General features: G+C 43.4%; 1 protein-coding gene across 1 annotated transcript in view; it reads right to left on the bottom strand.

Moving 5' to 3' along the window:
- Positions 1-6617: 6617 nt before the first annotated feature.
- Positions 6618-13744, bottom strand: part of LOC101340305 (adhesion G-protein coupled receptor F2) — a 29036-nt gene continuing 21909 nt past the window's right edge. Inside the window, 1 exon segment of the mRNA XM_004391347.1 lies at positions 6618-6803. Coding sequence (XP_004391404.1) covers positions 6618-6803 — 186 coding nt within the window.

Genomic DNA, 13744 nt, shown 5'->3' with positions numbered 1-13744 from the left:
AGAGAATATAGCATTTGCTGGCCTTAGAGACTTAAAAATGCAGCTAGACCCAGCAGTCTCATAGGGAATGTATCTAGGATCTACTGCCCCAGTGAATTCACAGCAATAGACATCTCCCACATCACTGCCTGTGACTCTAAGCCCTAACCACAGTGGGTCAATGGAGCAGAAGAATTAGTGCTCTTAGCCTCAGAGCCTGAGAGAAATAAGGCCACACCTAAAAAAATAGACAAAAAATCAGCTTATCATTAGTCAGGAGGTAAATACATACATTTCTCTATCCTCAGCACCCAGCAGACACTAAGGGATGTAATTACCAAAACCAAAACATTGCCATAAAGTTGGTATCAACTTATTGCAACCTCAAGTTGTCAGAGTAGAACTGTGCTCCATAGGACTTTCAAAGGCTGATTTTCCAGAAGTAGATCACCAGGTCTTTCTTTCAAGATGCCTCTGGGTGGACTCGAACTTCCAACCTTTCTGTTAGCAGCTGAGTACGTTAACTGTTTGCAGACACTTGGTAAACATTCATTGGATGGATGAATGAATGAATGACCCCTACAGAGAAGGATGTGAACTCCTGAAGTTTTTGCTTTAAAATCACAAGGTAACTTTTCTATCTTAGAGGGGCAGGTGAGCTTACTTGCAACTCTAGATAATTTTGGAACCTGGCTATTGAACTAGTAGAAGTACATCCTAATGCCTAGTGTGGACTTCCTCTTTGTTGTGCTGGCTGGAACCTTATGTGAAACAAGGACTGAGGATCCATCTAAGTTCAGCGAGAAATAATGCCAGACCAAATTGGTGGTGCAAACGGTTAACATGCTCAACTGCTAACTGAAAGAGGTTCGAGTCCATATAGAGGTGACTTAAAAGAAAGTTCTGGTAATCTACTTCTGAAAAATCAGCCACTGACAACCCTATGGAGCACAATTTTACTCTGACACACATGGAGTTGCCATGAGTCAGAACTGACTCGACAGTAACTGGTAGCTCAGTGACATCTGCCATGAGCTTGGGAGGACGGCGTGCAGTGCCAATGCCTCTTCTCATTCTATCTCCACAAAAACAGAACTCATAAACCACTCTTTCCCTGGACAGACTAGGAAGACTCTGGCTGTTCTTGAATACCAGCTCCTGTTTATCCCATCTTCCTTGCACCTAAAGCTGAGTTTCTGAATAGATCAGAACTAAAAAACACAATTAGTTGGGCTGAGTCCCGGAGCTTATTTCTGATAGGCACTAGATGAATTGTGATGATAGGAGATGACTCAGGCAAACCGAGGCACTCCCTACCTGTCTGAACATGCTGAGCGAGGGCTGACACTGGGACTCCCAAAGAAAACAAAAAAGATACAACCCAGAAACTGAAATGCAGTCAGTCAGAAAGGAATGTATCAGAAGGGCCATCTCTCAGACCTCTTCATGCAAAACACCCTAAGGTGAGCTGGGCTGGGAATATTTGTAAACCAAGTGGACACTTCCCCCAAGTTGTTCCTCCTCTTTGAACTTCACCCCAAGGTGAGAGGGAGGGCCTATTCTCACTAGTTGGCTAACCTAGGTGGCAACTCACCCCACACTCCTTGCCCAGTCCCATTCTCTGCTGGTCTGATGGGAATGATCAATTCAGAAAGGTTAATTGGGGGGTGAGGAACTTAGAGTTAGGTGACCCATATCTTGGAGTGGGTGTGTCTGTGTGTATGCATGTATGTGTTTCATTCTTCCTAGCCTAACTTCATAACTGTATGTTCCATCTACTCCACTAATGTAATTAGAACTCTGATTATAAAGTCAGGTGGTTGAAGAAGTTGTTTATGCATTTTAAAACCCAGTATTTCTTGGCCTTAATAGTAGAATCTATTCAGTTCTTCTTACCACTTCTCCCTTGGCTCGGATGAGGTGTTTCATAAGGTGCCTTGGGAAAAGAGATATATAGCAGATCTGCTAGAATCAGAAACATCTCATCCTTGGCTGTTTTAGATGACTTCCAACCAATTCTTTGTAGCTCAGTATATTTTCTGAGAAGTGGAGTCCGTATTCAAATTTTGACAGGTCTCAAGAATCACACAGTCTCAGAGTCGAAACGCATCCCGATATCTAGCCAGCAAGCCTGACACTTACTAAGATTAAAAAAAAAAAAAAATTAGGTAGAGTCAGCAATTGCTCTACTTCATTGGGAAAGCTTACTGGAGTTCTGACATTAAAAAAATAACTCCTTATGATGCCATTTTTTCTCAGAATATAAGAAATATAAGCTTTGAAATGGCATACTATTGACCACTCAAAACAATGGAGATGGCTTTGCAAAAACGTTTTAGCGGTAACTGGAAGAAATATTTCCTTTTAAGTTAATATAAAGACAGCTTTGTTATCCCCACTAAGAAGAAGAAACTACCAAGGAATGCTTTAAAAAACATTCCACTTTACATTCAGCCTAAAGGAAGGGAATTGAAAGCTAGTTAGTTCACCTAATTTTTCAAGCAAGAAGACAACTGGGGGACAGAGTCTAATCGTCTGACAGGGTGCTTTGCATTTTCACTCTGCGGAGTAAGCAATTAGAGCCTGACAAATGACGTTTGAAAAAAAAAACACGTAAAAGAGACCAAGGAAATACTCCAAGCTTGGACTAGCCAACTTCTAAGAAATATTAGGGAAGGTGCCTGCAGAATCACGCATTCCAGAAAATACCAGTACAAATCACACATTTTCTCCATTCCAGAATATGTACAAAAACAATGCTTTCCTCAATAGGAAAAAGGTGTTGGTATGCAAAATGTACTCACAGCATCCAGAAGACTTAGCAGCCCAGAGGCGGAGGAGAATCACCCAGCAGGAAGGTCGGCGGTAAGCTCCCCACCATGGTGCCCCACCATCACATGTACCCACAGTGGCACCTCCCACAGTCTCCCTTCAGTGGCCGTGATGCATCTTCTCCATTTTTTGAAAGGGCTGTCAGTCCAGGAGGACCCAGCGCAAACCAACTGCCTGTTATGAGAAGCCAACCTGAGAACTGTAAAACTGCCTGCAGTTTCAAGGCTTGTGTAAGTCTATGATTCACTCCACAATGGGACCGTCAAGCACACCTAAGAGAAATTACAGGTTTCTCTTGTCTGAAGCAGAGCCATTAAAGTGAGTCACTTGTTTGTCCTTCGGTTGTTCGTCTTTATCTCAGATGATCACATGAGACTGTGTTCCATCTACTGCCCTAGTGTAGTGGGAACGCCGGGGTGATAAAAGTCAAGGCTGTCCCACTGTTTGGTGATGATTTTAATATACTATCACATTTTTGCCTGTACTGATGTTGAACATGGTGAAAATTAGCTAGGAAATCAGTCAATAAATTGTGATCTAGTCCCTACCCTAGCATCAAAGAGATTTCCATTTTATTTTTTCAATGACTTAGCCAAGGAGTTCTTATTGAGTCCCTACCTCAGGACCATGGCTGTGGGGAATTCGGACATAGAAGACACAATCTCCATTTGTGGAAAACTTCACATGACCTGACTTTAAATGCAGTGGCCATTTTGGATTGTCCTGCTCCCCATGAAATAGTCCCACACATCCTAATTCTGGTATCTTCTATTTGCATGCCTTCTTTCCCCAAAGATCTAATACAAATGTCCAGTTAAATATCACCAGGAGAGATGTTGACAAAGGAGAAATAAGTGAGGGGCAGTTTTGTTATGTCGTTTATAGCAATGAAGCTCAAGGAGGCAGTATCTGTGGAGATGGGTCAGCTCTAAATATTTAGGCCACTCATTAAGTATTGGGTCACCTGGGAATGAGAAAGCCAGTACCATCAAGTGGTTGTGTAATCAAAGGCCTTTATTGAACATGTTTATTGAACATATTCTACATGTAAGTCACCTTGTTCTTTACTGAGACCATCAAAGGAGAGTAACATAAGGGATCCTGTCCCCAAAGCTTTACAGAGAAAGAAAATACATGCATGCTAAAAGACAAAAAGTAAATAAACAATATAATGCATTAAACACTAAATGTAAACTGAATGGCATGGATTATAAATATTCTAGGAAATCAGATGGGGAGAATCAGCACTTCTGGTTGTAGCAATCAGGGAAGACTTCATGGAGAAGGTAAAAAGTGGACCAGAGCTTGTACACAGAGTGCGGTGAGTAGAGCCCTATGATATGTACTCTTCTTTCCCAGGCAGGGAACTATGATTACAACTGTTATGACATTGAATGTTCAATGGTAAGAACAGCAGATTCTGCCGCTGATACCCCTGATGTTGAATTGATTGGAATGAATACTGAACTCTTTCATTTAGAAGTAAATGAACTAACTCCCATGAATGTGTCCACACTTATGCAAAAGGCCATGGAAATGTATTTGCTTGTATTCATGTGGGTTTGTGTGCAAACAGCAAACATTTTAATGAGCAATTATTATTTGCCATAGGTTACCTGTATTTATTCATTTATTCTTCACAACAACCCTTTAAGGTAGGCTCTATTATCCTCATTTTATAGATGAGAAAACCAAGTCCAAGGAATTTTAAATAACTTTCCCAAGAAGAGCCGTCTATTAAGTGTTCTACCCAGGAATCTGCCTTAGACATTGTAAGCACCAATATCTTCCTAAGTCACTTGACCAAGTCACTTCCCTTGTGAGCTGTGAGCAGGCACTAAATGTATCTCCACACAGGGTCACCTCTGATAACCTAATCCATACAGTTCATCGACATCTTTCAGGATGGTGCAGACTGGGTTGTAGGCTGCATTAGTGGGCAGGGGCTTCCTCTACTAAAAAACCAAACCCATTGCCATAGAGTCAATTCTGACTCATACTGACCCTATACGACAGGGTAGAGCTGCCCCATAAGGTTTCCAAGGCCATAATCCTTATGGAAGCAGATTGTCACATTTTCTCCCACGGAGCTGCTGACGGGTTCGAACTGCTGACCTTTTGGTTAGCAGCCAAGCGCTTAATCACTGCACCACCACAGCTCCTTGTGTTTCCTCTAAAAAAACCAAAACCAAACCCATTGCCGTCGAGTTGATTCCAACGCATAGCAACCCAATAGGACAGAGCAGAACTGCCCCATAGGGTTTGGCACTCCTAAATAATTCAAGATTCTTTGTTAGCATCCGTTGGCCCTCCACAGGTAATGATAAACCAAAGGTGGAGTGTCTTTCCCGCCATCCTATCTCAAAGAAGTGAGCCTATCTGAGTAGAACGTGCTTTCATACTAAATGTGACTGTTCAATACACAATACAGATGAAAGGCCAATCTCTCCCTATCCTCCTGGTGTTCAGAGTTCTCATCTGTAAAATGAGGCAATTGACTCGGTCATTTCTGAAGATTTTTGGATTTATAATCGCATAATTAGCTTCATGATATTCCATTCTCACTTCAACATAGTGACTCTGGGTAAATGAGGTTTCCTTGCACCTAAATCTCTGCATTGACTAAAGCAGGACCGTGCTTGTCCCACCCCCTTGCCTTAAAGAGACTCTACAGATATACTGGAAAGTATAAATTTAAAACCCCTGACTTCATTTGAGAAGGATGCTCTTGTTGTCCCTAGAGGAGCAATGCCACTTGAAAGATGACTCATAATGCAGGTGGGTGCATTTTTCTACCTTCTAGTTGACTTTGTCATTATACTTTTGCCTTCTCAAGCTTCCCTACTTAGAGGAGGAATTTTTTTTTTTTTTTTTTGGTAGTAGTAGTGAAAAAGAGAGAGAGAGAGAAGACTGAGACCCCACTAACTCACAAAGTGAGCCTCACTTTCCCGTTTGCAATGTAACGTCTTTAATACTGACCTTTTGGTAGGGCAGTGAGGGGCCATCTATTGCCCCTTACCTTTATCCACCAGTTTTCCTCTGCTGCAGGTGCCGGGGTGCTTTTTTTAAAAAAGGGCCTCTTTTATTTTTTGTAAAGGGTCTTCTACTTACAGTACTATTCTCCTCTCAGGTGGTTCCTGGTCTGAAGGCTGAATTTGCTTACGTACACTGTTAAGAAGATGAGGAGCTCTCTATCTGAAATATGGTATTTCTCCTTCCCCATCCCAGACTTCATGTTCTTGGTGAGGGTTAACCTTACACTGTCAGGACAGAAAGCTACTCAGTGGCTACATGGTCTTGGAAAGAAAGCCCAGGGCTGGAAGCCAAGAGACTTAAGTCTCTACCTCCGGCTCAGCCTTTGATGAGCTGTGACCCACCATTTCAGGCTTCAGTCTCCTTAACTTAAAATGAGCATCTTTTCTGGTTCCAAAACTGCATTCTTTTCACTTGGGTCACAGCCAGAGAAGTTGCTTCTAAGCTCCAATCAGGCTGACCATCCAACCAATTCAAAGTTGGAGGGGTAAAACACACTGGCAATTGGATTCCTTTCATAAAAAGAACCAGCAATGACCTACTTAGTGTCTGCCAAACTGTTGGTGACTATTTATGAGGGCCCCTCCTCCGCAACCCACAGAATCTAGCCAGGTGATGTCCCAGGCCAGGATGAGCCACAGCTCTCTTCCTGAGGATAAATGTGACCCAACACCATGGAGCTAGAGGCCCTGACAAGACCACAGTCCTGCTGTGGCCTGCTTTGTCTGTCCGTTCCCTTGTGGATGCCCAGCAGGGTATATGCTGACAGTTGATCAGGGCAGGGGCAAATGTTTGGCAGCATGGAAGAGCTTCGAAAGAGGACTCTTCCATATTCCATGCTCTACACCCTCCTCCACCAGCACCACCGGGTGTAAGGCTCCCTTCATACTCTCCACAGGCAAGAGGACAGGACTATGCACATTTCTCCTCGGGGCTACACCACGCCGGGAACATACAACCTTGTCAAGAAGAGAAAACCACAGCTTTAATGAACAAGTAGCAAAGCTCACTTTTTCTAGAAAAATAGGCCCCTTTTGGTAGAGCCTCCTTGACAGATGGAGAGTCTCTTCGCTTTAAGTCACTCTGGAATCCAGGGAAAGGCTTGTCTTATTGCCTACCAATGCTGAGTTATAAACCATGTCTTTCTCTAAGCTGGATCGCTTCTTTTTAAGTGTAACTCCTTTTGGAAAATACCTGTTTCTTTGTACAAGGCCCTGTGCTGCAGACACAGATGTGTACACCTGCGTGAGGAGAGGGAGGGAGGCTCTCTTTGACTCAGTCTACATATCTGAGTGCTTGGGTAGTGTAATCAGTTAACACTCGGCTGCTAACTGAAAGGTTGCAGGTTCGAGCCTACCCAGAGGCTCCTTGGAAGAAAGGCCTGGCAAACTGCTTCTGAAAAATCAGCTATTGAAAACCCTGTGGAGCACAGTTCTACTCTGATACACACGGGGTCACCATGAATCAAAGCCGACTCAACAGCATCCGGTTTTCCTGTTTGTTTTGTTTTGTTTGTTTTTCTCTCTCTCTCTGCATCTCTCTCTGTCTCTGTACCTCTGTGTCTCTGTCAGACTCAGTCTCTGTGAATGCTGTTCTATGCATCTCTCAGCCTCCCTCTGCATCTCGCTGTCTCTCTGTGTGTCTCTGTGAATGTGGGTGTCACATCACAGATACCTCTGAGTCCCTCTCTGGTCTCTGTCTAGATCTGGAGGGACATCAAGACACAGGGTTGAAAGATGTGTCTGTACATGTCCTTGTATCTGGGTGGTTCTCTTCCAATTCTGTCTTCTTGTCCCCCTGTCTATGTATCTCTGTATTTCTGTCTCTCCCTCTGGCCCCCTTCTCTAACTCTGTTTATCTCTCTCTTTCTGTCTCTCAGCAAGCTACCTTGAGTGGTAATAAATTTCTATATTACCCCCAAGGCCTCTCACAGATCTTGTTTTCCATAATTCCCTGATCTTTCAAGACAAGGGGAAATGTGAGGCTATTGCTGATATTATACAAGTCCAGGGGAGGGAGAACTAGAGAGGAGATGGAGGAAAAGGAGCAACTAAGTGGAGCTGGCACCTCTGCTCACTCCCCTCTTAAATATACCCAGGCTCATTTATAAGTACAGTCCCTGGGCAGTACAAATGATTAACACGCTCAGCTGCTAACCAAAAGGTTAGAGGTTTGAGTCCACCCAGAGGTATCTTGGAAGAAAGCCCTGCCAATCTACTTTCGAAAAATCAACCATTGAAAACCTGACGGAGCACAGTTCTACTCTGACACACATGATGGGGTCACTATGAGTCAGAATCAACTCCACAGCCACTGGTTGGTTAATTTATAAGCATCCTCAGGCATGCCTGATTGTTTTACAGTGATAACAAAAAAGTTCAGTAGCACAAGAATTAGAAATGTGAATACATCTCTAACCAAATCTAGGTGAGAATATACGGTATATGGAGCATCTCTTCAATCAAGGGAAAAAATCATTTCTAATTATAATGAATCAAATTGTGACTTTTTAAAGAAATGTCATGTGTCTGTGATGTATATGAGGGCCTCCTTGCTTTGCACTCACCTCCCAAGTTAGGGGTATAGTCTGGTTTGTTAGCTTGGCCCTTTGGTGGGGTGACAAGAGAATTCAGAAGAAAAGTTCTGTTGAATACAAATGTATAATTGTAGTTATCATTATTAGTTCATTTTCAGTTACCATAATTATTCAAAAAGCGTGCGGAATTGTGATCCACAGCAATTTATTTTATCCTTTCACTCCATTCCTCTCCTTCCTTATAACACTGACAACATAGGAACAGGCAGGTGTGAGGGACCCTCCTCCTCATGCCTGGCCCCGACCCCTCTCCTGAAGGAAGCCCTAGGGCAGGAGCAGTTGCGTGGCACTAAAATAGCTCCTAGCCCTCAAATAGCTCCTTCTCAGCTAGTCTGCTAAAATCCCTAACTTTAAAGTCATTCCCTTCCGGTGTGCCTGAGTCCAAAATATCCTTTTGCTTTATGTATATGTTTCCTAAGATGGGTAATTCATAAACTCACTGGCAGAATTATTACCACCTGAGCATAGACTAACTCATCAAATCAGACATGAAATGAACACAGACACATACATGTTTATTATCCTGGGTTGAGTGAGATGGAACTGATACTACCCAGCAGGCACCATGAGAGGCCAGAGGTGAATCTGGACAGTAGAAGATTATTACAGGGCATTGGTGGTTCATTGGTAGAATTCTCTTTCCATGCATGAGACCCAGATTCAATTCCTGACCAATTTACTTATGCACAGTCACCAATCTGTCAGTGGAGACTTGAGTGTTGCTATGATGCTAAACAGATTTTAGCTGAGCTTCCAGATTAAGGTGGACTAGGAAGAAAGGCCTGGTGATTTACTTCTGAAAATCAACCAGTGAAAGCCCTACAGGTCATAACAATCCAATCCTCAACTGGTCACAGGGATGGCACAAGACCAAGGCAGTATTTTGTTCAGTTGTGCATGGCATTGCCATGGGTTGAGTGCTGACTCAACAGCAGCTAACAACTACAACAACAAAGGATAACTACGTGGGGATCAGAGGCCCACAAAGCAAGGAGAGGAGAGGACAGCTGATATGCCCACTTCTACGCTCTGACTAGGGCTGATAAAAATAACGACATGCAACGGCTTAAAGGGAATGTGTAGAAAAAAGGAAGGACTGCAGGAAGTTAGGATGAATTTACCTAGTACCTGGACCAGTGGTTCTGAACCCTGGCAGCACATTAGAATCACTGGGGAGATTTTAAAAAAATACCAAGGTGCCACCTCTAAGAGTTTCTGATTTAATTTTTCTTGGGTGGCGCCTGGACAATGGTAGTTTTATAAAATCTCCCTAGGTGATTCTAATGTGCAGCCAGCATTGGAAACCACTGACTCTGGCAATCAACCACTGATAGTAACATGCTGGGTATAATTCTGACTTGTCTTTCACATAAAAACGCAAACAGAAGTGGGCAAAATGATGATTTGTCTACAGCACTGAAGAGCAGAATTTCCGTATGGTGGCCTGAATGGACCAATACTGAAAACACATAAGAAAGGAGAAATGTTAAATTGGAAGGAGTTCAAAGAGGTTGCTCTCTCCTGAGAGCACTGCAGCAGGCCAGAGTGAGGCAGTAGGAGAATGCTTATGTTGCTGGCAGGCAAATCCCTACACTCCTAAGTAGTTCAAGACGGCTTTACGTCAGCGATTCTCAACCTTGGCTGTACATTAGAATCACCTGGGGATTTTTCAAAACTCCCAATACCTGGGCTACCATTCCAATTCAACTAGCATCTCTAGGGGTGGGGCCCAGGCAACAGAATTTTTTTAAGCTTCCCAGTTGATTCCAACATGCTACCATGATTGAGAACCACAGCTTTACATAATTATTGATGTTTATTTTCAGTGAAACCTGGCCTTTTCTCAGCTTGAAGGGATGTAGGGAGGTCAGCAGCCTCCCAGGTATGGAGACCCAAGGACTAGAAAAAAGATCAAAGTTTAGGTAAGAATAAGGAAAAAAGGAATAGGAAAAGAAAGGGAAGAAAAAGGAGAGAAGATAAGAAGAGGGATAGAGAAATCAAAGGAAAGAGAATGAAAAGGTAAGGAAAATGGGAAGAGGGCAATGTAGGAACTCAGGCCACAGGGTGTTCAGCCCCTGAATGATCCATCATGGCTCTCCACCCAGATCTCCTGCAACACCAATGCATGCCAGGCGATGGTGGTCCTATCAGATGCTGTCATGGGAAACTCTAGATCGCCTCTTCTCTTGCTGCTGGTTGTGTTCTTTCTGCCAACCCTGCACCCCCTTTTACTGAACTTTGCAGTTTTTCCCTCACTCAGAATAGTTGATGGGTCTCATCATTTGCATAACAGTAAATGATTTCTGAATTATAGGAATAGATGATAGAACATGTAATGGTCCAGCCTTCTAGCCTGAGCATTCTCTCTAACACCACTCAACAGGTCCCTAGCCTACTTAGACCACTCCAGTGATCATAGCTGTCATCCCCTCTTGAAAATCAAACTATCAGGAAGTTCTTTGTGTAAGGTCAGAATTTGTTTCCCAGGAATTTTCATCCTTTGAATGTGGTTCAACCAACTGGAATCACAAAGAACATGTGAGTTATTGTGGGATCCTGAGACTTCTCAAATCTCTCATTTCTCTGTTTCATCTCCTGCTTCCCCTATGATGTCGTTTGAAATCTCCCCTCCTCCCCCACCACCTTGCCACCCTAGTCACTCTCCTCCAAAGTGATTTAAGTCTACTTTCATTCCTTTGGATGTGGTCCCCATACTCCAGAAAGAAGATGAAGTGCAGAGGTGGGGCCAAGATGGTGGAGTAGTCAGATGCTTCTGGTGGACCCTCTTACAACAAAGACCGGAAAAAACAAGTGATTCGATTATACATGGCAATCTGGGAGCCCTGAACATCAAAGACAGAGTTGAAGAACCGGACTGAGTGGCAGAGGGAGGGAGAGATGGTTCAGAAGCAGCGAGGAGGTGCCAGACCTGACCCGGAGAGAGCCTGAGCCCTTCAGGCCTGACCAGCTCGTGGGTGAGCGGTGAGGCAGGCAAGCAGCAGTGCTCGGGAGGCGTGTTTCCCACACCAGCAGAGACCCAGCACCAGAGACTCTACACGGCCACCCAGAACCAGTGAGAAGCAGCCCTCATTGGCGGAAGATAAGTTTTTGCCTACGGCTTACCACACGGATCAAAAACACCCCCCTTAGGGAAAAACCTCTCTCCCATTTACCTCCCCACTCCCTGCTCTGCACTGCGTCCCGGACCAGCAGTTGCCGAATCCGCTAAGCTGGAAGTAGGATCTGTCACACGTCTGGAGCCATTCTCCCTGCCTTGGAAAGTGAACAAATTAACAAATGGGAAAAAATAAGCTGCCGGCTCCCCTAAGCCAGGAACCCAGGATGGCCACAGCTCCTTTGCCTAGGCATAGGAATAAGGGATCCACGGACTTTGAGTGCCTTTCCCCCTGCATAGACTTGTGTGGGCCCATCTCAACAGCATAGGCCCTCATTACTGCAGTACAACAGGGTATGTACTGGAACTCTAACTTCAACTGTTTCAGCTGTGAAGTAGCAGGTTCTTGACATTTGACACTGCTCTGCCCATTCAATGGGGTCTTCACTTACCCACACCAGAGGCCTGAGGACTGGTGGCTCCACCCATGCCATGCAACCACCTGTGATAGGGGCCCATGAATAAGAGGTACCCCCTAGTCCTCACAGCCAACAGCATTAGCTATTCATAGTCCAGCTGCAAAATCCACCCACCTATGCACTCTAGGGAACAGGGACACACCTTCCTCCTGGACACTTGTGGGGGGCTGTCAGCCCCCTGCCTTGCGAAGAGTGTGTCCCCCTGCTACAGCCTGATACCTGTGCCTACACCAATTACCCATGCCTGTCTAGGACTGTAAGTGAGAGCCTATACCACACACTTGGTGGCTATCTACCTGGGCACCTGAGCAGAATCATAAAGGAAGAGTGGGCGGACTCATGAGCTCACATACCTAGTAACAGATCTAACCACCTGATGACAGGACATTAGAGCTTCAAAGGTGCCAATAAGCAAACTAGCTCATAAGAGCAGCCTATTTGGGCATATCAAAACAAAACAAGAAGCTAGGACACAGTAAGCAAACACAGAATAAATAAATATAATAACTTATTGATGGCTCAGAGACAATAGTCAATATCAAATCACATAGAGGCAATCCATGATGGCTTTAGCAAGCTCCCAAAATAAAGAATCTAGAAATTTTCCAGAGGAGGAAAATTTCTTGGAATTACCGGAGGCAGAATACAAAAGATTAATATTCAGAGCTCTTCAACAAATTAGGAAGGAAATTAATCAAAATGCAGAACATGAAATAGAGGAAATCAAAAAGATTAGAGAAGAGCATAATGACAAACTTAACAGGCTGCAAAAATCCACAGAGAGACAGCAATCAGAAATCCAGAAGATTAACGATAAAATTTCAGAATTAGACAGCTCAAGAGAAAGTCATAGGAGCATAATTGAGGCAATGGAAGTCAGAATTAGTGAGATTGAAGATAAAGCACTTGACACCAACTTATTTGAGGAAAAATCAGATAAAAGGGTTAAAAAAAAATGAAGAAACTCTAAGAATTATGTGGGACTCTATCAAGAAGAATAAACTATGAGTGACTGGAGTACCAGAACAGGGGGGAATAACAGAAAATACAGAGAGAATTGTTAAAGATTTGCTGGCAGAAAACTTCCCTGATATCATGAAAGATGACAAGATATCTATCCAAGATGCTCATCGAACCCCACATAAGGTAGATCCCAAAGAAAGTCACCAAGACATACTATAATCAAACTTGCCAAAACCAAAGATAAAGAGAGAATTTTAAGAGTGGCTAGGGATAAACAAAAAGTCATGTACAAAGGACAGTCAATAAGAATAAGCTCGGACTACTCTGCAGAAACCATGCAGGCAAGAAGGCAATGGGATGACACATACAAAGCTTTGAAGGAAAAAAAAACGGCCAGCCAAGAATTATATATCCAGAAAAAGTGTCTCTCAAATAGGATGGCAAAATTAGGGCATTTCCAGATAAACAGAAGTTTAGGGAATTTGCAAAAAGCAAACCAAAATTACAAGAAATACCAAAGAGAGTTCTCCGGTTAGAAAATCAGTAACATCAGATAACAACCCAAGACTAGGACACAGGACAGAGCACCCAGAAAGCAACCCAGATAGGGAAGTCACAAAAGTAAATCAAAGCTAAAATACTGAAAATAGGGAAACAGATGTCAATATGTAAAAGATGACAACATTAAAACAAAAAAGAGGGACTTAAAAAATGTAGACATAGATTTTTTCATATGGAGAGGAAGTC

This window comes from Trichechus manatus, unplaced genomic scaffold (genome assembly GCF_000243295.1).
Source record: "Trichechus manatus latirostris isolate Lorelei unplaced genomic scaffold, TriManLat1.0 scaffold00065, whole genome shotgun sequence".
NCBI lineage: Eukaryota > Metazoa > Chordata > Mammalia > Sirenia > Trichechidae > Trichechus > Trichechus manatus.
This window is presented reverse-complemented; position numbering and strand designations above follow the sequence as displayed.